Here is a 24,799-nt window from a genome sequence, read left to right as displayed (position 1 = left end):
TAAATGGACTAACTTATCCAAAGATAATTTAGAACGCCAATGGCCATTATGAGAAACTTTCAACCTCCCCTTACCTGCTTTTTTCACAACTAAATTAGAAGACTGCTCTAAAATTAAATAGACTGAATGGGATTCCTATTTTAGTTGGTACCTGGAGGCTTCTAAACATATCCAAGATTCTATAATTGCCTTTTTACAAAAAAAATTTCTAAATTAACTGAGGTGAACAAACAAGCCAAAGAAAACAGAAAACCTTCTGAGGCTTTTTTCTTCTCCCTTGTCCCCCTTGTCTCCAGTGCTGGCTTCCTGTTTCTCTTCTGTACTGTCCTTCTCTCTTCAATACTCTCCACTTTCCTAATTCCAATCCTCTCACCACTTCCCCATTTCGCCAGTCCTCTCCCCAATTCCTCCTCCCACAAACCATCAGACCCTCTGAGGATCCAAATACAAAGTCCTTAATTTCTCATGTTCTCTGGACCAAAGCTGAACTATAAGCCATGGTCAAAGATTTTTCCCAAAGTAACTAAGGATCCCCACAGATTTGCTGAGGAATTTCAGAGAGTCATTCAAATTTATCAACCTGGCTTCTTCAACTTATCAGATAGTCCATATGCCTGTCAGTGAAGGCCAGGCCCAATGCTGGATGAAACTGCGAAGTGGAATGATCCCCAAAAGTCTTTAGAATGACAAGTGGGAACAGAGAAACCCCTACTGCCTAATTTTATGATCAGGCTCAAGGAATAACCAAACTACTTCATTTGGCAATTCCCAGGATTTTCCCAGTCAATTAGAATAAGATTCAGGCTTGTGCCCAAAAGTTCAATGAGCCCATGATTATTTTAGCTGGCTCCAAATTGCTTTTAAAGAAAATTCTGGTCTTCCTTTGGACGTTAAATCCACTCGGGTAGGCTTTAATTCTGTTCATTATTGGGCTGAAGTGGGATATTTCTCTTCTGCTAAAAAGGACAAGGATGAAATGGGAGCCTGTGTCAACTCCAGATTTATTTAATTTAGCTAACTAGCTCCCATACCCAAGATGATTCAACTAAGAAGAAAGACCACTGAAATTCTTAATTTTCAATCCCAACAAATGGGGCCTCTAAACAAAATCAAATGCCTCCTGATCTCTGTCATTACTGCAAAAAGCCAGGATACTGCAAGAAAGACTGCTACAAACTTAAATTCTCCAGGCGCCTTCACCCCTCTAACCAACCTTTCCAATGTCCTAATCCCAAATGACAGGACTCCAAGGAACTCTAAGGGCTTTGGGAAAAGCTTTCCCCTTCATCGAGAAACCATGCTCCAGATTGGGGATAAACCTTTCTCTGTACTTACTGACACCAGAGCTACATTCTCAGTGCTCATCTCCATTACCATTAAACAGCCCCTGCCTCCAAGTACTAAAGCAGTTCAGACGGTGGGGGTCTCTAATAAACCTCAACAGGTTCCTGTCTCTACACCTATCCCCTTTGCTCAGGCCCTTTAAGAGATGGCCACCCTTTTCTCCGTAGTTCCTCCACCACTATTCATTTTTTTGAGCCACAGTTCCTTAGAAAACTGTTATACTCTTGAAAAGGGGAAACAATTCTAGAATTTGAAAACAGCAACCAAAATAGCTACTAAGCAAATCAAATGACCCTTTAGCATCTTTTATTTGCTCCATCCCTGGAAGCACTGGAACTTATACCAAAAGACACTAATTATCTGTCCCTATTAGATCAGCTACCACACTCCTTAAGGTCAAAATCCTCTACTAATATTGACAAAATCCATAATGCATTAAGATCCAAATTGATCCCCTAAAACCTCTCCCCTGAATTAATCAGTACCATATAAATAAAGAGAACCTTCAAGGCATTAACCCAGTAATAGAAGAGTGTAAGGCCCAGGGTCTCAATATCCCTTACACCAGTCCCTACAACACTCCTGTGTTACCTGTGAAAGTAAATGGCCACAATGGAAGCTTGCCTGTGACCTCGGAGCCATGTTGTCACCAGTTGCCCCCAATCCCCACACTTTATTAGCCTGCATTCCCTACTGAGAGCAATTTTTTTTCTGTGATTTAATGTATGTAGTGCTTTCTCTAGTATCCCAGTACATAAAATAAGTCAATACCTTCCCCTTGTACTTGGGAAGGACAGCGAAACACCTGGATAGCAATGCCCCAGGGTTTCACTGAAAGCCCTTATTTCTTATAAGTTTTGAAGGCTGACCTAGATGATATCAAGTTCCCTGGAGTCCCTACTTGAACATGATAGGAGAATGACTTACTTCTCCGCTCCCCATCTCAAGCCTCCTCACAAAAAGATAACATCCATTTGCTAAACTCCTGGCCAAGAAGGGATATAAATTCTCTAAGAAAAAATTACAATCTGTATAAACTCAAGTATGATATTTAGAAGATCTAATCTCAGAAAAAAGACTTACATCTAGATCCAGACAGGCTTTGTGGCACCCTGAACTTCCCAAAGCCTAAAATCAAACATCGACTGTGAGGTTTGCTTGTACTGGCAGGCTATTGTAGCAACTGGACCATAAACTTTTCTCCTATGGCCCAACGTTTATACACCTTGTTAAAAACTACTAAACCTGACCCTATCAACTGAAAGGTTCAGATAACATAACTTTATAAATCTTAAAGTTAAAAAAAAATAAAAATAATCCTGCCCTTGGACACCCCAATTATCAACTCCCTTTCTTCCTTTGTATATGAAAAGAAGGGACTGTCCTTGGAGCACTCACCCAAAAGCATGATGATCATCACCAGCCCATAGGATACTACAGCCAACAACTAGATCCTGTAGCCTGTGGATAACCCCCAGGCCTCAGAGCTATGTCTGCTACTGCCCTTTTTGTAAAGGCCACTGAGGAAATGGCCATGGGATCCTTTTTAACCATCTTTGTGGAACGTGCAGTTGAACTCTTAATTCTCTTCATAACATCTTTTAGTAAGCTGTCTCACTTCCTATGAAATGCTCCTGTAAACTGCCCCTTCTATCACTGTAATAATTCACAGTAAAAACCTTAGCCCTGCTACTCTTTCCCCTTCCCACACTGATGAAGCCCCCCACGACTGCTCAATACCAACAGATGACCCCTGACTCCCTGTGATGACTTAAAAAAAACTCCTTTCAATAACCATGACTCCTCATGGTTCACTGATGGATCTTATGTGGAAAATGAAGATGGTAAATGTTTTGCTGAGTATGCACTATCAATCCCTTTGGAAGTAACTCAAGTAGCACCTTTAACTTTGGCTACTTGAGCCCAACAAGCCCAACTACACACTCTGGGGCCTCTATCCTAACCAATGGGAGGACTGCCAACATTTATATGAACAGTAGACAGACCTTTGGAGGGGTTGAGGACTTTGAAATGTTAGGGCAACAATGTCGCTTCCTTAATTCCAGCAGACGAAATTAAAAATAGATCTTTTTTTCCCCCAGAAATTATTGGACACCACACTTTTACCTCCTGCTTTGTCTATCACTACAATTCCAGAACATTCTGAGCTTGACTCTCAGAAAGCTAAAGGAAATCACCTTGCTGACCTGTCTGCAAAACATACTGCCCTCCAAAGGTTCAGAGGTCAAAACCTCTGTCATGGTCCAAAGGAACTCACCTCCAGATGATAATGTGGAGAAACTGCCTAGAGACATCCAACAATCAGCACCAGAAAGGAAAAACAATATTGACAATCAGATGGTTTTGGTATGGTAAGAAGAAAAACCTCTGGTGGACCAAATAAGAAGCCGGTCCTACCAGAAATTCTAAAATTCCCGCTATTGACCACTGTACATGCATTAAACCATTTGCCTATAGATAAAATGGTAATGTTTATGAATCAATACTGGTAAGGAAATATTAACAAGGCTTTAAAAAGCGCCTACTTAACTTGTCCCATCTGCTCAAAATAAAAGTCAGGGAGAGCTATCTGTACAGCTCCTGGCACTTTATATTGCCTACTGAACCATTCAAAGTTTGGCAAATGGACTTTACTCAGCTACTTCCATCTCATGGGTATAAATATGTTTTGGTAATGATTTGTATGGTTTTCCACTGGATCAAGGATTTTGCCTCTTCCAAAGCTAAAATCCTACTGGAAGGATCATCCATACATCAGGAACCCCTCTTCATCTCCACCGCAACCAGAAAATCCATTTAACTGGCCAAATATTATGGCAAGTCTGTGCTGTTTGGCCAGTTTTACAACATTTTCACTGTGCTTATCATCCTCAGTCCTCAGGATGAGTCAAATGAACCAACAACATCATCAAAACTCAACTGGCAAAATTTGTGGAAACTCTGCAAATACTATGGTGGTTGGTTCTTCTAAATCTAGATCCATCCCCTTTGGAACTCATGAACTCTCACCCTTTGAGATATTTACTGGGTGCCTCATAAATCTAGCTTCCACCCCTTTTTATCTGCACTTAATAAAAGGAGATACACTTCAGTCTTGCAAATGTCTAATTACCTCCCTTGAAAATAACCATGCTCTAGTAGTAGAGCAATCTTTTCACAGTGCACTCTCAGGAGACGAAGACCTCAAATACCACACCCTGCAACATGGGAATTTTGTTTATTGGAAAGACCTCTCCAAAAAGACTCTTCAACCACAATGGAAGGGCCCTTATCAAGTGTTAATGACCAATCCGTGTGCAGCCAAAATCCAAGGAGTGGACTCCTGGATCCATGTGTCTTCTATGAAGAAAGCCTCAAAACCTGACTGGATCTGTACACCAACCGGATAACCTCAAATTGAAGATTTCTAGGAATTAAAGCAGACAACAGCTGAAGCAGACAGCTTTCCTCAATATGATGGAATCAGGCCAATATTCTTTCTGCTTTCTCTTAGTCTGTTTTCTCCTTCGCTGTCCTGGAAAGACAATGCCCTCCCCCACATTTTCCAATTCCTCACAAAAGGGGGAAACCTTTCTGATGATTCAGATTCTGTTGGATCTGTCCATGACAGTCATGACTCTTCCTCACAGCAAATCTTCTCCTCCACCTCCACTGCTACCTGCACCTCTCTGGATATCTGTCACTAAGTCAAATTTCTACAACCAGGTTTTCCAGCACCTTGCTTTGATCTCTCCCCTGTCATAACTCTCAAAATAAATAATTGTACCTATCCCACCCATATGGTTGCCCATTCTCATTACTGCCTTAGGTCTCCTTGCCCTAGCAAAACAACCCCTCTCTATACAGCCTTTTAAGAACAAAGTCCACAGAATAAGATTGCTTTCACCCCAATTATTCCTCAAACACCACTGACCCTTGGCTTTAAAGGACCAACTAAATCATCCCAATTAACAGCGCCATTAATAATCAAGCTCTAGCAGGAATCTTATATGCACCACCTGATTTTACCTTTGTGAAGAATGGGCCTCTCAATGGGCCTATGAATGTTTAGACAGCTGGCAGATTGGAGGCCACTGCTTACTAGAATTTCTAACAATAAATCTGAAACCTTTCATTGGTCTTCTCCACTAAACCTTTACTGCTGCCATAACCAGGAACTCCCAGGAGGTATATAGAACTCTGGATTTGCCTCTATTGGAAGGGCACTTATCCCTATTGTAGGTACTACACCAGTGAACAAATTATTAGAAAGCTCTCTCTGGAGTCAGAAAAACTCTCCAATTCCACTCTGAAGACAACAGTCATCCAATAACAATTACTTGACTCACTGGTTAATGTAGTTTTGGACAATCACGTAATCCTTGATCACCTACTTGCTAAATAAGAAGGTATTTGTGTGATAGCAAACACCTGACACACATGAATAAACTCCTCTGGAGAAGTAGAAAGCCAAATACATAAAATTAGGGAACAAGCATATCGGCTACCACAAATTCCTCATGACCAAAGGGAAAGGAGGGGAGCTGATTGGGGAAAAAGTAGAGAGGAAGACAAACCATGAGAGACTCCTAACTCTGGGAAACAAAGGGTTGCAGAAGGGGAGGTTAGTGGAGGGATAGGGTAGCCTGGTGATGGACATTAAGGAGGGCACACGAGGAGATAAGCATTAGGTGTTACACTATATGTTGGCAAACTGAATTTAAATAAAATAGATTTTAAAAAATATTCCACGTGACAATCCATGGTCCTTGATTTCTTTGGCTAGTTGCCTTCAGGTTTAGGCTCCTGGATTTAGACTATGATACAAACTGGGGTCATTATTCTGCTCCTCTCATTTTATTTTATAAAATCATTTTTAAGCTCTGCACCTGGTGCCTGTCAAACCTTTGTAGGAACAATGTACCAGGGGATCCCTGGGTGGCACAGCGGTTTAGCGCCTGCCTTTGGCCCAGGGCGCGATCCTGGAGACCCAGGATCAAATCCCACGTCGGGCTCCCGGTGCATGGAGCCTGCTTCTCCCTCTGCCTATGTCTCTGCCTCTCTCTCCCTCTCTGTGTGTGTGTGTGTGTGTGTGACTATCATAAATAAATTTTAAAAATTTAAAAAAAAAAAGGAACAATGTACCAAATAAGGTGTTGCTGACTCTGGGCATCAAGATTAACATCAGTGCTTACAACCTTGATATAGACTTTAGATGAGAAATGCCTGAGATTTCTCCCTTCTACCCTGCCTTGTTACTCAAATGTGGCCTCAACAGTTTCCAATCTGGGCACTTCCTTTGACATGGGCCATGACACCCAGAAAAGGTCCTTCCTCACATCAAGGGACAGAAACTTTTCCTATAAGGAACAGATGACCCAACTCTTGGTCAGTGATGCTTTTAAAGAAACATCTTGACCAAAAGAGGGAAACATAAAAATGTGTTAAAGAAATCGAACTCAAAATTGGAGCTGAGAAGCCACAAAAGGAGAGCTCTGACACACATACCACTCGTGGTCACAGCCTGCACAATCCAGAAGGAAGATTTCCTCTCAGCCCAGCAACAGCAAGCTGCCCTTGCCTGCAGCCAGCGAGAAGCTGCCACCACTCAGAACTTCTCTCGTTTCTCCTCCAAAGAACTTTTGTTCAAGACAAACCCCTCCCAACTTCCTTTCCTCTATAAAAGCACACTCCTCTTTTGTTCTCCCAGGTTGCCCATGGTTCACCATCACTTGCCTGTCCTGAACTGCAATTCCTCTGCCGCTTCTGAATAAACTCAATTTTGCTGGTTGAATTACTTACCTTTTCCTTTTTTTTTAAAGCCTTTTCCTTTTAAAAGGGTAACAGAAGTATGTACCTAAAAGTTCCTTATTTTCTCAGAATCTTCTGTTTTCCTCCTATGTAGCCTAATTAGAACAGCACCCACTACAAAATGGTTAAACCACAAAGCAAAAACGTGGTACATGTCAACGCACTTTGCTGATCATAAAACACTATAGAAATGTTACTTTCGGTATTTGTCTTTACTAAGAGATCAGATCCCTACAAATGAAATCCCTGACATTACTGGTCCCTCTTGAGCACCGTTCCTCTACCGAGGCTAAAAGCTGGAAGTTGCTGAGAAAGATAGTGAAGTAGATAGAAATTGTGTTTCAAGGCCAGAATGTGAGTGCCCAATTCTTCAAAGGGCCCATGCATTGCTCTATGAAACCTGTACACAGAGTAAAGATCAAGCATTGAAGCATGGATCTGGGAAAGCAATTCTGTTTCTTATCTGCAGAGAGGGGAAGCTTCCTTATCAAAATTTTAAGTAATACAAGAACGAAATTTCAAAAGTCACTTCTCAGGCAACTCCTGTTTCTTCTAATATGTACCTCTCTCTTTCTACATGATTTGTTTGTACATCTGCTTTCTGATTTGCAGACACTATCTACTGGCTTCCTATCATGGTAGAACAAACTGCAGGAAAAGTGTTTTGAGCCAAACTTGGGATATCATCATGCAGAACTGTCCAGTGACACATTACTCCGAACAGTCTTTTGACTTCTAGTCTTCAAAAGCCTACATTACACGCAATACAACCTACAGTGTCTCTATGTAGAGGCAAGAAGGAAGCTAGCTAGGTAGTTGGGCCTACATTATTAGACCACTCTAAACCTCTCTCTGAATCCAGCTCACTGATGCCCCGTTTTTTTTTTTTTTTGGGGGGGGGGGTTGCCATTTTCATCCACCCCACACAATTTAATCCTGTTCCTGAGGCTACAGGACAAACAAAAAATAGGACCCCAAACTCTCATGCGTTTCAAGACAAGCATGGGCACAATTCTTATGAGCTCTGTGGAAAGGGATTAACCACAGCTAAAAGAAATCCGTTTTTAATTATCTGAAAAGTTATCTAAAGCCAACAAGTATGCAGCATTAAAATTTATGGACTGAATCTCCTGCATAATATCTGTCCAGAGGTGACCACTAACATTCTCCAAGTGTAGACTTCAGCTGGGGTATGCTAGCTTTGGGCAGGGACAACATCAAGTCTAGTGCCAGGTGTACAAGTGAACTTGAGGTCAGGCAGGTGACCCCGCCAAGCAGGCATGGTACATTAAGGAGAGGAAATCTTTTCTCTCATTAATCAACAGGATAAAGGTGATTAAGCAGGAATTATTTTTCAATGACCTACATAATTTCATCAGGGCTGCTCTGGCTATTAGCAGAGAGCAGATGACTTCCTAATAAGATGAATTTGATAGCAGAGCTCTTCCAGAGAACCCGGTGGGTGGGCCCAATCTGTCGCCTTACTATTACTCCTCAGGGCTGTCTCTCTCTGTTTGGGGCTCCTTCCTCTAAAGGAGGTATCTCCCTGCCACCCGATGGCTGAGGTCTGCACCGCTTGCTGAATGGTGGAAGCTGGATCTGTTAAGAATCGGTGGATCCAGGTGGGTGAACCAGGGCTCACGTGATTCCCAAAGTTCCAAGCAAACACGACTACAGCTGCTCCCAACACCTCTCTCTGGCCGGGCTTGAAATAGGACGGCAGCTAGCGCCCTTCGCCAGCAGAAACGGGGTTAACAAGAAAGCCTTGTTAGAGTCGGGGCGGGGGAGAGACGGACGGACAAGCAGGCACACCATCAAGAACCACCACCACGACGTGAACGCAGTCTCACAGAGACCTTATGGAATTGAGCAACAGCCACCCAACAAGTCCGTCCCTACACCCGCAGAGCACTGCAGCCCTCAGAGCGGCACCTCCTCTGTCCCCGGGCGAGCAAGGCTGCGCCCTAGAGCTCTCGCCTCTGCCCGTTCCTCCCACAGGACCCCCGCTCTCTGGCCTCAGGGACCAGGGAAAGAGCCAGCGAGTCCTGATGACATCTTCCTCCGTCAAAACAAGCTGGCTGGCTGTCCCCCGAGGTCAGTCACCGGGCAACGCGGGCTCCCGCGGCTCCCGCAGCGCCTCCTCCCCGCCGCGATCCCGTTCGGGGTGTTCCCAGCGCAACCCCCACCCACCGCCGCGCCTCCCGCCCAGCCGGGGTGCAGGGGAGAGGCCCGTCTGCCCTCCCCGCCTCCCTCGAGCCCCCCAAGTAAAGGAATCCCGCAAGCGCACAGCTCAGAGCAGGATGCCACGTACCTACCTGTCCGCAGTACCTGGCTCCTCCTCCCCGCCGTGCGGGGCTCTCGGGACGGTGTCCGCAAACAGTCGGGAAAGTTTGTGCCGCCGTCCTGGAGGCACCGGCCGCGGAGCCGCCCCCCGCGCGCGGGGCACCGAGTGGGGAGGGGGCCGGCTGCTCCCCGCGCGGCTCCAACTCCGCAGCCCGCCAGGCCCTGGGAAGAGAGGAGGAGGAGGGAGGAGGGAGGAGGGCTGAGCGCAACTTTTCGACGGTGCGTCAGCGGGTGGCTGAGCCGCGCGGATCCCGGGCTCCGCACCACTCACCCCTCCCAGCTCTGCTCGCGGGAGCGGGGGCGGGGCGGGGCGGGGCGGGGCCTAACCTGCGGGGCGGGGCCCAACCTGCCCGGCGGCCCCGGGGAGCGCGCTCCTGGCCCCGCCCCCGCCTGCCTGGCCCCGCCCCCGCCTGCCTGGCCACGCCCCCGCCGGCCTGGCCCCGCCCCCCGCCCCGCCGGCCCCGCCCCCGGGCCTCGCGGCCGCCAGGTGCGCGGGGCCCTGGTTTCCAGGGTGAAGGGGGAGGAGCCTCGGAGGGAAACTTTCCACCGAAACTTAACCCGGGCGGCGTGAAGGACACCCGGCCTCGGGGGCTCGTCTTTTGCCAGAACTGCGCCCCTTCACACACGGCCGCGCTCACGCACACCCCCCAGACGAGAAAATGAATCCGCATTTATGAACCAGCGGGGGCTCGTTTCCGGGGTCCCGCCGAGTGGGGGCGGTGGGGCCAGGCCGCCCGACCTCCGAGATGTCTCGCTTTCCAGGGCGTGACCGCGGCCGGCCGCGCCCTCTCCCTCTCCCACTCCAGTTGCTTTCACTGAAGCCCTCCTTTTGTCCCTGAGGCTTGAATTTTAAGATGTTCATAGAGTCCCAAGAGAGCTGAATCCGAGGTCGGAAACGTCCGCCGGTTATTCTGGCATATTCTACTGAAGTGGGCAGGGGGAGATTTGCCCTGGGCGGACAATGGCAGGGTTTGGGGGAGCCCGGGGTGGGAGGCTGGGGGGGAAGCAGGTGGTGCTCTTTTTTTTTTTTTTTTTTTTTTTTAAGATGAGTCAGTGTTACTGCAGTTGTTTGTGAGTATGTGTGCGCGAGGCACACGGTCACTGGAGAACCACACCCCCTAAATGAGGGCTTCACCCCCTAAATGAGGGCTTCCTAATTTGGGCAGTTCTACAGCTGAAAGGAACCATCCCCGGCTGGAGACTCCCAGGACGATGGGACGGCAGGTTCAGAATCCATCCCCCCCAGGCCACACATACACACTGGGGCAGGGTGAGGTGGGGTGGAGAGAACTGTTGGTCTTTAGCACTGCCCCGTGTCAACATCCCTCCCAGAGCCCAGACCTCCCCGGGGGAGGCCCCTGCACAGCCTGGCCCCTTCTTTGCCGTCTGCCCTTCATTAGACACTTGGGCCTGTGTCCATGCCAAACTGGGAAGGGCCGCCTTCCCTCCCCATTCCTCTATCTCCCACACCCCCTGCGTGCTTGGGCAGCATAGTCAGTGCTTTGCTTTCTGGACTTTAAATCCAGGAGGAGGAATCAAATTCTTCAGTCGAGGCCTTCCTGGCTGTTTCAGAGCTCTGTGGTTGGCGTGGTTGAAACTTGAGGTAAGCCAAAACCTGAGCAGGTTGGGCCACACCAGCTTACAAAGGCTGATGTGGAGAATTTTCCACCTCAGCAGCATCCTGCTGGCACCTTACCAAATTCCCCTTTGGAGGAAGCATCTTCCTCCCTTCGTTCTCAATGAATGACATCTGGAGAGAACCAAAATCAGGTATCTCCAGTTTCCAGTTCTCTCTTGCAACCACGGTAATGGGAGGATACATATTTCACACTTCCTTCTAAGGCCGTCTACCACCACTGCTGTGGCTCCCGAACAGCAGCAGGAAGACGGTTGCCCTTGCTGTGATTCCTCTCAGGATTCACCAGCGTTTCACCTGAAACAAGTGTAGACAAAGTCCCCTAAGTAAAAGCTGGGAAGGACAAGAGAGAAAGAAAAGAGGAAGTTCTGGCCAGCAGGTCACCTTGGACGGCTCTAATGAATGGAACATGGGGGAATCATTCACTTAATCACTGTTCATTTAGTGGTTTTTTTCATGCTAGGCATTCTTCTAGGTGTTGGGGTCACAGGGGAGAACTAACACATAAAAATGCTAGTAACCCTAATGGAGCTTACTTTCCAGATGAGAGAGACCAGCTATAAACCTGTGGACTGCCGACTGATTAGAAATGCTCCAGAGGATGGGGATCCCTGGGTGGCTCAGCGGTTTAGCGCCTGCCTTTGGCCCAGAGCGCGATCCTGGAGTCCCACATCGGACTCCCGGCATGGAGCCTGCTTCTCCCTCTGCCTCTCTCTCTCTCTATGTCTATCATGAATCAATAAATAAAATCTTTAAAAAAAATAGAAAAAAAAATAGAAATGCTCCGGAGGAAAATTAAACAGGGTAGAGACATAAGGAGTATGACAGGTACTCTTTCAAATAAGATGATCAAGGAACACCTCTGGAGGAGGTAACATTTGAGCAAAGGCCTACAGGAGGTTAAGGAGTGAGATATCTGGACAGGCAACTTTCAAGGCAGAAAGCACAGCAAGTACCAAAGCCCTGAGGCAGGAACATGCCTGGGTGCGCTAGGAACAACCAAGAAACCAGAGTGGCCGAATGGAGAAGGTAAAGACAGGAAGAGTTGGGGTGGTACAGTTCGGGTGAGGCTTTTACTCTGACTGAGTTGGGAGCCATTGGAGGGTTTAGGGTAGAAAAATGACATCTTCTGACACATAGGAGCACTTTGACTTTTAAGCTGAGTATAGACAGGAGTGGGTAGCAGAGACTAGTTAGAAGGCTATTGAAATAATCCAAGAGCAAGAGGATAGTGGCTCTGACTAGGGAGATAGGACTGGAGGTAACAAACTGACAGGGCCTCTTCACAGATTGAATGTGAAGCATGAAGGAAAGAAAACAAGGAAGACTCTTTGAGGTTTTGAGCCTGAGCAGCTGGAAGGATGGAATTGCCAGAATAAAGGAGAAGACTTCAAAAGGAGCAGACTGGGTATAAAAATCAAGAAGGCCAGAGAGGCTTTTCTCCTCAGCTGCTTGAAGCTCGGCCGCCATCATGAATGACACAGTAACTATCTGGACCAGGAAGTTCATGACCAACCGACTGCTTCAGCGGAAACAGATGGTCATTGATGTTCTTCATCCCGGGAAGGCAACAGTACCTAAGACAGAAATTCGGGAAAAACTAGCCAAAATGTACAAGACCACACCAGATGTCATATTTGTATTTGGATTCAGAACCCATTTTGGTGGTGGCAAGACAACTGGCTTTGGGGTGATTTATGATTCCTTGGATTATGCAAAGAAAAATGAACCCAAACATAGACTTGCAAGACATGGCCTGTATGAGAAGAAAAAGACTTCAAGAAAACAGCGCAAAGAACGCAAAAACAGAATGAAGAAAGTCAGGGGATCTGCAAAAGCCAACGTTGGTGCTGGCAAAAAGTGAGCTGGAGATTGGACAACAGAAGGAGTAAAGATTCTGCAGTGGCTTTATCTGTAGTGATTGTGCAGATTTTTCATGAGAGGATTAATAAACTAAGAACGTTAATGTGAAAAAAAAAAAAGGCCAAAGGGAAGACAGAAAAGAAAGAACACATAATTTGAACAATCTTCAAGTTCCTCACTTTATCAAATGAAGGAAATACTTAACTCATTAGAGTTGTGTTAAGGATAACATGAATTAATGCAGTGAAGTATCTAGCACAGTACCTGATAAACAGCAACGGTTAAGAATGTTAACTCCCTCTCTACAAAAATGAGTTTCATACCTATCTACTATGCCCTCTGGGGAGGAAACAGGGTCACTGTTTTAGAGGAAATAAGTCTTACTAAAAGTAAAGGAGAAGGAAATGAAAACAGGAAAGAAAGGGCATGAAATAAAAATATAAAAACAATGGAATATTAGTCATAAAAAAAGAATGAAATCTTGCCACTTGTGACAACACAGATGAACCTTGAGAGTATTATACTATGTGAAATAAGTCAGAGAAATGCAAATACCATATGATTTCACTTACATGGGGAATTTTAGAAAACAAAACAGGGACGCCTGGGTGGCTCAGTTAGATAAGCCTCCAGCTCTTGATTTCAGCTCAGGTCAGTGGTAGCATCAAGCGCCATGTCCGGCTCCATGCTCAGTGCAAAGTCTGATTCAGAGTCTTCCTCCCTGCTCTGCCCCTCCCCACTCACAGTCTCTCTAAAATAAACTCTAAAAAAAAAAAAAAAAAAAAAAAAAAATCAGACTCATGGATATAGAGAACAGACTGATAGTTGCCAGAGGAGCAGGGCGTAGAGATGGGGGATAAAATGGGTGAAAGAGAACAAGAGGTCCAAACATCCAGTTATAAAACAAATAAGTCATAGGGAAGTATTATACAGCAGGGGAAATGCAGTCAATAATATTCTATTAATTTTGTATGATGATAGATGATAACTAGAACTGTTGTGATTATTTTACAGTACATCTAAACATCAAATCCATGTTATAGTAGTTTCTCCTGAGTTCTATCTACTTCCTTAAGGAGACAAACCAAGGTATCAGAGTTTACTAATTTGAGAAAGGAGTTTAAAATATGAAAAGTTTGTAATAAAACAAAAAAATACAACATATGTAATAAGCAAAGAATTTTTGTTGCTACTCCTTATAAAAAATTATTTCAAATGAGATGTATCAATAGAAAAATAGTCAAAATAACAGAGAATTCTAAAAAATAAAATTTTAAAAAGCACAAATGGCCAATGAGAAACAATTATTTTTTACTTATAAATTTGGCAAGATCAGAAAAATCATAGAAATAATATTGTTGGATGTTGGACAATATCATACCATACTGAAGGAAGTCACAGCAATTTTTAGAAATGTAGATCTAAATATTCAAAATGTTTATACTTTTCAAACCAGAAATTTTACTTCTAGAAATTTATCTAATATTCAAATATTTGCTAAAACTTTATATATAAGAATGTCCATCACAGTGTCATTTAAGTGTAGTGAAAAGAAATATGCTAAGTATCCACCAAGACAGCCATATTATAAGAGTGAACCCATGTGAAACCATGTTATAAGAGTATAAGCAGACTTTTAAAAATATTAATGAATGTCTATTAAATGAAAATGGTTCACAATACATTATTATATAAAATAAGCCTACTACAAAACAATATTAAAGTAGGATAATCCTTAATAATCTCTATATTAGGTTGCCCTCTTTTTATTAGGTTATCTCTATATTAGGTTGACCTCTTTTTATTCTCTTTGTTTTCTCTATTTGCACACTTTCTGCCATAAGATAGTGTCACACTCTGGGGGGATGATAGGCTGTATACATAATGAGATTTAGTGGATACCGCCAAAGTTTTCCCAAGGTGGTTATACCAATTTACACTCCCACTGGCAATATTTAAAAGAGTTTTAGTTTGAAGCAATGCATTTTTAACATGATGTATCCAGTGACAGCCATTGATTTGAACTCTACTACTTTAAAAGTTGAAATGATTAAGTGAAGTTAGAAATAAGCTGGGAGTGCAAGCTGATGCAGCCACTCTGGAAAACAGTATGGAGGTTCCTCAAAAAGTTAAAAATAGAGCTACCCTACAACCCAGCAATTGCCCTACTAGGAATTTACCCCATAGATACAAATGTAGTGATCCAAAGGGGCACCTGCACCCCAGTGTTTATAGTAGCAATGTCCACAATAGCCAAACTATGGAAAGAGCTCCAATGTCCATCAACAGATGAATGGATAAAGAAGATGTGGTATATATACATACAAGGGAATATCTTGTATACTCAGCCATCAAAAAAAATAATAATAAATCTTGCCATTTGCAATGACATGAATGGAACTAGAGGGTATTATACTAAGCAAAATAAGTCAACCAGAGACAATTATGATCTCACTCTTATGTGGAATTTAATAAACAAAATAGAAGAGCATTAGAGGAAGGGAGGGAAAAATAAAACAAGATGTAATCAGAGAGGAAGACAAACCAAAAGAGACTCTTAATCATGAAACAAACTGAGGGTTGCTGGAGAGAAGAGGAGTGGGGGGACAGAGTAACTAACTGGGTGATGGGCATTAAGGAGGGCACATGATGAAATACACACTGGATATTATCGGAGACTGATGAATCACTGACCTCTACCTCCGAATCCATAATAATAATTGAATAATCCATAATAATTAATTGAATTTAAATAACAAAATAACTTTAAAAAATTAGAAATAAGCACATTGGAGGGTGCCTGGATGGCTTAGTCAGGGAAGCATCTAACTCTTGATCTCAGTTCAGGTCTCGATCTGTTGTAAGTTCAAGGGTGTGGAGCCTACGAAAAGAAAAGAAAAGAAAAGAAAAGAAAAGAAAAGAAAAGAAATGAAAAGGAAAGAGAAAGAAAAATGAAAAGAGAAGAGAAGAAAAGAGAAAGAAAGGCAATGTTGTGAGTGCATATACTAGTAATATAATTTCAACCTGTCTAGATTATATTTTTCATTAATTTGTCTCATTTATTCTGACCTTCTCTAGCTTGTTATACACATTATGTCCAAGTATTCATATTAAATTTCTTTAACACAGAAGGCCTTCAGAAGACTCCCTTCTTTTCTTACCTCCTTTATTCCCGCTTTAAAAATGTAATTGTATTTTAAATTGCATTATATATTTCCCAAAAAATATTTAAAATATTAAAACATGATTATATGAAAAAAGGAAGAACAATATCTCATTAGTACTAGCAAACACTCTTCTTTCACATAACTCATGGGACTAGAGTCTATATCTTTACATCTCTGTGAGGAAGTGAACAAAGGCTATCACCTCTGATTAACAAAAATAGAAGTTCAGGTGCAGAATAGGGAAGTGAGCAGTCTGAGATGAGGATGTCAAAACGATCCCTTCACTGACCCAGATATCTTGGAACACAAAGACAGTATCATTTATAGTCAGATTAAATCTAAATTTAAATTATCTTCTTAAGTTGCTTCTCTTAAAAAGAGCTTAGAAATGAACAATGTGTGTCTTGTTCAAATATTAATAATTCTGTCAAAAAATTCTTCTAACAAATACATTATTAATAATAATAATAAGCCAATCCTTGTGAATGGTCTCCTCTCCTGTAGAAATTATCAGTGGTCTACTCCACTGATGATGCAAGTCTTATTTATCATAAAACTCTTCCATCATCCATCTGTCTTGTCCTTTTAAGTGAATCAGTGGTAACATGTTCATGGCTTAGGCTCTGGAGTAGATGCACTGACAGAGTGTGTTCATATCCCAACTCTATACTTCCAGCTGTATGACTTGGATCAAGTAACTAAGTCACTTCATTTCTTGTTGTGCCTCAGTTTTATCTCTAAAAAGAGAGAATCATAGTACCTAAATCATTGGTGTGTGATGATGATTGTATCTCTCTGAGCACAGCGTAGTGCATCTGATAAGCACTCAGGTTTAATTAATTATCAAGGCAGTTTTTTGGAATTTATCCCAAGAAAATAATACTAAAAGTATTATCATACCAGCAAGAATTTATAATATCAACATTTTGCAAACAATTTCTCAAACAGGAATGAACCAAAATAAATTTTGTTCTATCCAAACATAGTCTATCATGTAGATGATCTCAGTTTCATAAAAAATCTAAAATAAAACCCATGTGTACATTCAGAACTATGACTTACGGTTACCCAAGTTGTTCACTACACAGGGTACCTGCCCTCGAGGCAACTGAAATCTGAAATCTAGCTGCATTCTGCTTATCAAGCTGCATCACCCTGCTACAGGGCTGCATTCACCCAGAGAACAGAAGAACTTTTTAGACTTGCCTAAAGGGGTAATATAAGCTAGCATCACCCATGTGTAAATATGGACAGAAAAAAAGATTGAATCACACAAACCAAAGTTTTAACATTGATTATCTTGAAGTACCAAGACTCTAAAAGATATTTTCTTCATTATAATTTTCTGTTTTCCCAACCTTCTACAACCTAATATATGTTCCTTTTATGATTATAAGATAATAAATTTTACTTTCAAAAAACTAAAAAATGCACATCAAGGCTACAGGATAATCCCCCACACACATTAGGACACCCACTACCAAAAAAATGCAGGCGTGCGCACACACACACACACACACACACACACCCAGAAAAGTGCTGGCAAGGATATGGAAAGAAAGGGGTAATCCCTGTGCACTGTTGGTGGGAATGCAAATTGGTACAGCTACTTCCTCAAAAAGTTAAAAATATAATTATCATCTGATCCAGCAATCCATTTCTTATATATAGCCAAAAGAATTGAAAGTGGGATCTTGAAGAGATATTTACACAGCATGTTCATAGCAGCATTATTCACAATTGCCGAGAGGAAAAGGTGGGAGACTCTGGCATTGCCCCTGCCTAACTATCTTACCCAAAGTTGTGCCCACTTCCTGGGGACAGTAACTGGTCTATACAAGGGATAAAGTTTGGGTCCACTCAGTCCAAATCAGAACTGTCTCAGTTCTGGAGCTTCTCATGGGATCAAACTAAGACTACCACAGTTCAACTTCTCACTCTGCAGGATCCTGCTTCCTTGGCTCCTCCATAGGTGTTGACCCTGAGACCATAGCCCACTAATCTCCCCAAATGCAAAACTCTATCTTAAGGTCTGTTTCCTGGAAGACTCAACCTGGAACTCTTATTAAAGAAATCTTTTCCTTTCCTAGTATTCTACTATATTTTCTTCTTCAATTTTATATTTAATCCTTTATAATACATTTAGAGTTTATTTTTAGATAAGTTAGGGATTTGATTGTATTTTTCTCCTTAGAGTGAGCTAATTTTCTCAGTACCATTTACTAAATAATCCAGTATTTCTTTATTGATTTTATTTCTCCATAGCAAATTCCCATATATTCACAGGTCTGTTTCTTGACTTTCTACCCTGACTTCTTAGCTTAAAGATTTGATCCTCTTACACTATTTCAATTACTTTGGCTTATTTTTCAAAACTGTCCTTTATATATTCACGAAATACATTTTAAAACCACTTTATTGATTTATCTCTAAAAATCCTTCTGCGATTCTTTTTAATTATACTGCATTTATATATTAATTTTTGAGGAATTAAATCTTCAAAATGTTAACAGATCTCATCTATTGCCAGGATATTTTGTTTCATTTATTCAGATATTTTTAAAATATCCTTTAATGAAGTTGCACAATTTATTCCATAATTATTTTTATATTCTTTAATAGCTCAATTTCTGTATGTCATATGGTTTTGTTGCAATTCTACTCTATCATTGTTAATATGGAGGTATGAAGTTTGTTTTTATATGTTTATCATGTACCTGGCTGTTTTGCTGTACTCTCTTTTTGGTTCTAAAGGTTGGTTGAATTTGAAGAGGATTTATATAAATTATCAACATCTGAAAGCAATATGTTGTGATATGTTTTAATGTATTCATCATTCTTTCCAGTCCTTTAGCATCTCTAAACATCCTTCTTGGGAATTACAAGAGGTTTCTTTCCTGTTAAATCCCCAACACCCATAATAAAGACAGAAACTTGCTTTTTTCAGACTCCTATGCAGAGATAACACAGATTTTAAAAGGGACATTAATGAAATGAGAAGAAATCACTGTTCAGAGTCATCCTGAAAGAAAGAAAACAGAGATTGGGTGGCGGCAGAGATTCCTGCACGAGTACCCAATGCTCAGATTGGTAGAGTTGGCCGGACCCATGGTAGAGTCTCTGCTCTCCACTACAGCTGATCTTTGGTATGATTTGGGTACAGTTCCTAGTTCTATAGTTTCCAAATTTGTATTGGAAACACATTGCCGATTTTATAGGCTCAGCAAGCTACCTAGTATTGTTCAATAACTTAGTTAATAAGCTAGATTTGGTTTTTGCCAATTTTAGCAGAACTGACCAAGTTATTTTCACATTTATTGTTGTCTTTTTGCAATAGCCAAGACATCAGCCACTAACTTGAAAGGTAGTGGTCACAGTGGAGATCATGATGCTATTCTCAAACCTCAACAGAATACAAAGCAGATGCTTTTGGTTGGTCTACCCAACCTCAAGTCTCTATTTTTTTCCTTTCCGCCAGAACCCAATTTTTTTATAGAGGCAAAAGTGCAGCTGTCCTTGTAACTAAAAGTGGTCATGTAATAGTCAAGCCAGTGGGATGTTAGACAATGCCCCTGTGTGAGCTTTCAGAAAGCGTAGCTGGCTAGGTTCCACATCTCTTTGCCCTTCTCTCCACTCTCCCTTCTTCCTGCCTAGATTATGGTTACCAGAGAAGCAAAAGCCACCTTGAAAGGATGAGGGTGGAAAAGCTCGATGTGTGAAAGGATGATCAGAAAACTAGAAGGGGCCTAAACACTGAAGCTTTGTGAGGACATGTAACAGAACTGTACTGCCCACCTCTGGGCTTCCTGCTATGAGGAAAAACCAATCCCTCGTGTGCTTACCACTATTGTGTTGGTTTCTTTTACATACAGGAAACAACTTCCTAAGTAATGCAGCATCTAAAATTTTGCTAAGTAGGATGTTTATTATAGATTTTTGGTTAGTGTCCATTGTTAGATTGAAATTTTTTCCTTAGATTCTAGGTTGCTATAAATATCTCCTTTCTGGCATCTCCAGAATGGTTGTGTATGAGAAGGACCCAGCAGTCATGCTCAGTTCATGATCTTATCTAGAACCAGAAATCTTTGATTTAATGCATGAAACATCACTGCAAATATATTTATGTAAGTACACATGCATATCTTAAGGATAAGGAATACACCAGGTGTGTATATATACATATATATTTATTTTCTTCCTTCCCTTCAATGTAGTACACACATTAAGAACCTACCAAACCCAAACCTGCTATTAGTCCTAAAGGGAACCATAAAAATGAACATAACACCATCCCACCACAGTAATCCAGAAAAGAAAATAAACTGCCTATGCCTATCACTATAGCAAGGTATAACATGATTAGAGTTAGAGGAAATTTTTTAAATGGAATTAACTTTAGTTGGGACTGCCTAGAAACTAATAGAATGGTACTTAGAAGTTCTAGCTCAGCATGGTAATGTAGGAAGATCCTGACCTCACCTTCTGCCGTGAATACACTGAATCGACGGCTAAATATGGAATAATTTCCTCTGGAGAAAAACAAAAACAAAACAAAAACCACAAACTAGCTGAGCAAATCCTATACATCAGACAAATGGGGGGGGGGATGCATATTAAAGTGGGTTTAAGGGACGCCTGGGTGGCTTAGCGGTTTAGCTCCTGCCTTCAGTTCAGGGCGTGATCCTGGAGTCCTGGGATTGAGTCCCACATGGGGCTCCCTGCATGGAGCCTGCTTCTCTCTGCCTGTGTCTCTGCCTCTGTGTGTCTCTCATGAATAAATAAAAACTTTAAAAAATAATAAAATAAAGTGGGTTTAAGGAGTGGCTGAGACAATCTTATCAAACTCAACTCCTGACACACTGATGCAAAATCAGGAAGGCAATCAAAACCTGGAGCTTCTCTCTGAGGAGCCAAGGGTTTGAACTCCACATTGGGCACAAGAGTGTTCAACACCTGTACCTGAGTGACAAGCCCCCAAAATGCCAAGTTTTGAAAACCAATGCAGCTCATGTCCCCAAACCAACAAAGCTATAGAGAACTGAGAAATAGCTCTTAAAGAGCTCTCACACTCAAACTCACCCATCACAGGGACCAGTGCAGAGGCAGTTAATTTAGAGGAACCCAGACTTTATGTGAACAATGCTTATTTGATTATCTTAAGCACCACTTTGAAGTACAGGCATCTAATTTAATACATATCAAGGAACCCACTTGGGTACTCTTTAGGGACAGAGGCTGGCATGCACCATCTGCCCTCTCCTTCTGCCTCATTCCACCTCCCCATATCTCTTGGAAAGGAGCAAGTACCCTCCTCTAGTACCCCAATTCTTATAGCTGTCACCAGTGGACACCTCTAGATCCCCTGGTTCTAAGAGCCAGTGGGACTTAATGCTTGCAGTCCCATAGGACTATATATGTTTGCATACTTTAAAAGCTGCTGCTTAAAGGCCTGGCCTAAACCTAGGTGCTGATTGAGATCCTCCACCTTTGGAAAACTGACAAGTCTTGGCATACCCTCAACTACTGAGGGCCACTAAAAATAAAATAGATGCTTGGGCAACCTCAAATATTTGAAAGATACCCTAGAGCCAGAGCAAAGTTGAACAATACGTTTCATCTCCCACACAAGGTCACTCCTCCAAGGCTGGGAAAGGTAGCTGTTTTATCTAATACATAGAAACCAACCCAGTGTCAAAAAACAAAAAAACAAAAAAACAAGAAGAATAAGATACAGAAGAATGTGTTCCCAATCGAAGAACATGCTAAAACTTCCAAAAAAACAGTCCTTAAGGAAACAGATAAGTGACTTACTTGATAAAGAGTTCAAAATAATGGTCATGAAGAGTCTCACTGAACACAGGTAAAAAATAGATGAACACAGTAAAAACCTTAATAAAGATAGAAAATACAGAACTACCAAAAAGAAGTCACAGAGCTGAAAAATACAATAACCAAACTGGAAAATGCACTGGAGGGATTCAACATCAAATTAGATGAAGCAGAAGAAAGGATCGGTGACCTTAAAGAGAAGGCAGTGGAACTCACACTCCATCAGAGCAGCAAAAAGAGTGAAAAAAAACTGAAGATAGTTTGGGGCCTCATGAAGCAACATCTGCATTACAGGGGTCTCAGAAGGAAAAGAGACAAAACAGGGCAGAAAACCTGTTTGAAAAATAATGGATGAAAACTTCCTTAACCTAGGGAGGGAAACAAACATCCAGATCCAGGAATTTCAGTGAGTACAAAAAAAAAAGATGAACTCCAAAAAATCCACACCAAAACATATTATAACTAAAATGTCAAAGGTTGGACAGAAGCTGGGAGGATGGCACAGTTGGAGAACCCTAAGCTCATCTCATCCCACAGACACAACTAGATAACACTCACATCAGTGTAAATAATCCAGAAAATGATCTGAAGACTAAAGATGGAGAAGAAGGCACATTGAAGAAGTAGCAAAAACAAAGACGCAGTTAGAAGCAAAATGGTCCTTGGCTGTCCATGGTGGGAAGGGAGCTGGTGGTATGGAGAAGGGTGAAGGGTGAAAAACAGACTTTCACGCTGGGGAGCCCTCACAGGGAAGATGAATATCCGTAATATTTGTCTCTAAAAGTGAGAGGGGCCAAATGAGTTCTTATAACCAGCAGGACTTAAAGCCTGGAATATTTTAAATCCATGGGTTTGACTCTGGAAGTGATGGAGGATTAGGAAGCTGAGTAGTGATAAAGAAAAAAAAATTAAAGCAGCAAGAGGAAAGAAGACAATTATATATAAGGGAAACCATGTACAGCTCTCAGCAGCTTTTCAGCAGAAACTCTGCAGGCCAGAAGAAAGTGACATGATATATTCAAAGTACTGAAAGGGAAAAATCTGCAGCCAACAATACTCTATCCAGCAAGGCTATCATTCAGAATAGGAGGGGAGATAGAGTCTTTCAGACAAACAAAAACTAAAGAAGTTCATGAGGATTACACCAGCCCTACCAGACATATTAAGGGGGACTCTTTCAGTGGAAAGGAAATGCCATAAGTGAGAGTATAAAAAGTAAAAAACACAAAAGCAGTAAAAATAAGTATTTCCATTAAAAAAAAAATCAAAGGATTCATAAAATAAAACCATGTAAAATATAACACCATACACCTAATATGGGGCTGGGGGAGTAAGAATGGGTTCAACTTGGGGAGGGGGGCAAGATGGCAGAGGAGTAGGGTCTCCAAGTCACCCGGCTCCACCAACTCACCTAGATAACTTTCAAATCATCCTGAAAACCTACAAAATCAGCTTGAGATTTAAAGAGGGAACAGCCGGAAGGCTACAGAAAGAAGAGTTTGCTCTTCTAACAAGGTAGGAAGGCAGGGGGGCAGGAAGCATCCAGTGGGGGAGGGGCCCTGCGAGGAGCCGGGCTAAGGGGGGGTGGGGGCAGCGGGAGCCTCGGGACAGGAAGGCCCCAACCCGGAGAAGTGGGAACTTTACCATTTTCCCCGATGGAGAGGCTCTGGCAGGGAGCTCGGGCAGGATCCCAGGAGGGGCCGTGGAGCCCCCAGGCTCCCGGGGTCACTAACAGAGGAGGGGCGCCTGGAGGAGAGCACGGGAAAGGGCGGGAGGCTGGACTGCGTGCCCAGTGGGGCCATGGGAGCAGCTCGGGGGCGCTCTGCGCGGAGGGGGCTGCTCAGCCCTGGGAGCACGACTCCAGCAGCGCAGGCCCTGGAGCCCAGGGTGCTGGGGGACACAGCCCAGGATCCTGTGCTGCACACCCCCCCAGACAGATGGAAGCAGAGAGGGCCCAGGAGAGCAAGGATGCTCCTGCCGCGGGGCACCCCCGCCAGCTGTGCAGATCAGCGCCCCCCGCCCCCGGCCCCTGGAGCATCTAGGCCAGTGCGGAGGAGAGACTGTGGTAGTTACTGTGGGAGCTCACTCCAGGGCTGGAGAGCTGGCCGCTGCCGGTATTGTTCCTCCTGGTGTCACCCTGTGCCTGGGACGAATTGGGGCCACCAGGGAACAGGGCCTCACAGGATAAACAGCTCCCACTGAGCCGTGCACCTGGCAGGGGGCGAGGCAGCTCCCCCAGGTGCACATACCTGAGAACAGCACAGCAGGCCCCTCCCCCAGAAGACCAGCTGGAAGGACGGGGGAAGAGCAAGTTCTTGACCAAGCAGCGCTGGAAAGCTCCAGGGGAAGTCGAGGGACTTACAGTATATAGAACCAAAGGGTACCCCTCCTTTTTTTTCCTTTTTTTTTCTTCCTTTTTCCAGTACAACTTGTTTTTAGCCACTCTGCACTGAGCAAAATGACTAGAAAGAAGAACTCATCACAAAAAAATCAGAAAGAGTACTCTCTGCCACAGAGTTACAGAATTTAGATTACAATCTGATGTCAGAAAGCCAATTCAGAAGCACAATTATAAAGCTACTGGTGGCTCTGGAAAAAAGCATAAAGGATTCAAGAGACTTCATGACTGCAGAATTTAGATCTAATCAGGCCAAAATTAAAAATCAATTAAATGAGATGCAATCCAAACTGGAGGTCCTAATGACGAGGGCTAATGAGGTAGAAGAAAGAGTGAGTGACATAGAAGACAAGTTGATGTCAAGGAAGGAAACTGAGGAAAAAAGAGAAAAATAATTAAAAGACCATG

The 24,799-nt window shown here is 42.9% G+C and overlaps 2 protein-coding genes and 1 long non-coding RNA gene across 3 annotated transcripts in view; 2 read left to right on the top strand and 1 right to left on the bottom strand.

Annotated features, from left to right (window-relative positions):
• The window catches only part of FHIP1A (FHF complex subunit HOOK interacting protein 1A), a 233,138-nt gene extending 223,363 nt beyond the window's left edge, over positions 1-9,775 (bottom strand). Inside the window, exon 1 of the mRNA XM_035698860.2 lies at positions 9,467-9,775. The gene's annotated coding sequence lies outside the window, so the exon portion shown is untranslated. The remainder of the gene's footprint in view (positions 1-9,466) is intronic.
• A 253-nt stretch (positions 9,776-10,028) lies between these two features.
• On the top strand, positions 10,029-12,406 carry LOC112654653 (uncharacterized). Its single transcript, XR_004804994.2, has 4 exons — positions 10,029-10,427; positions 10,544-10,722; positions 11,025-11,101; positions 11,678-12,406. It is a non-coding gene; the product is annotated as an uncharacterized LOC112654653 (long non-coding RNA).
• A 143-nt stretch (positions 12,407-12,549) lies between these two features.
• On the top strand, positions 12,550-13,123 carry LOC112654652 (40S ribosomal protein S24-like). Its single transcript, XM_035698856.2, has one exon. The coding sequence runs from the start codon at positions 12,606-12,608 to the stop codon at positions 12,996-12,998; it is 393 nt and encodes a 130-aa protein (XP_035554749.1). The 5' UTR covers positions 12,550-12,605; the 3' UTR covers positions 12,999-13,123.
• Positions 13,124-24,799: the final 11,676 nt, after the last annotated feature.

Source organism: Canis lupus, chromosome 15 (assembly GCF_003254725.2).
Source record: "Canis lupus dingo isolate Sandy chromosome 15, ASM325472v2, whole genome shotgun sequence".
Lineage (NCBI taxonomy): Eukaryota > Metazoa > Chordata > Mammalia > Carnivora > Canidae > Canis > Canis lupus.
The sequence above is the reverse complement of the archived record's forward strand: the minus strand, read 5'-3'. Positions and strand labels throughout refer to the sequence as shown.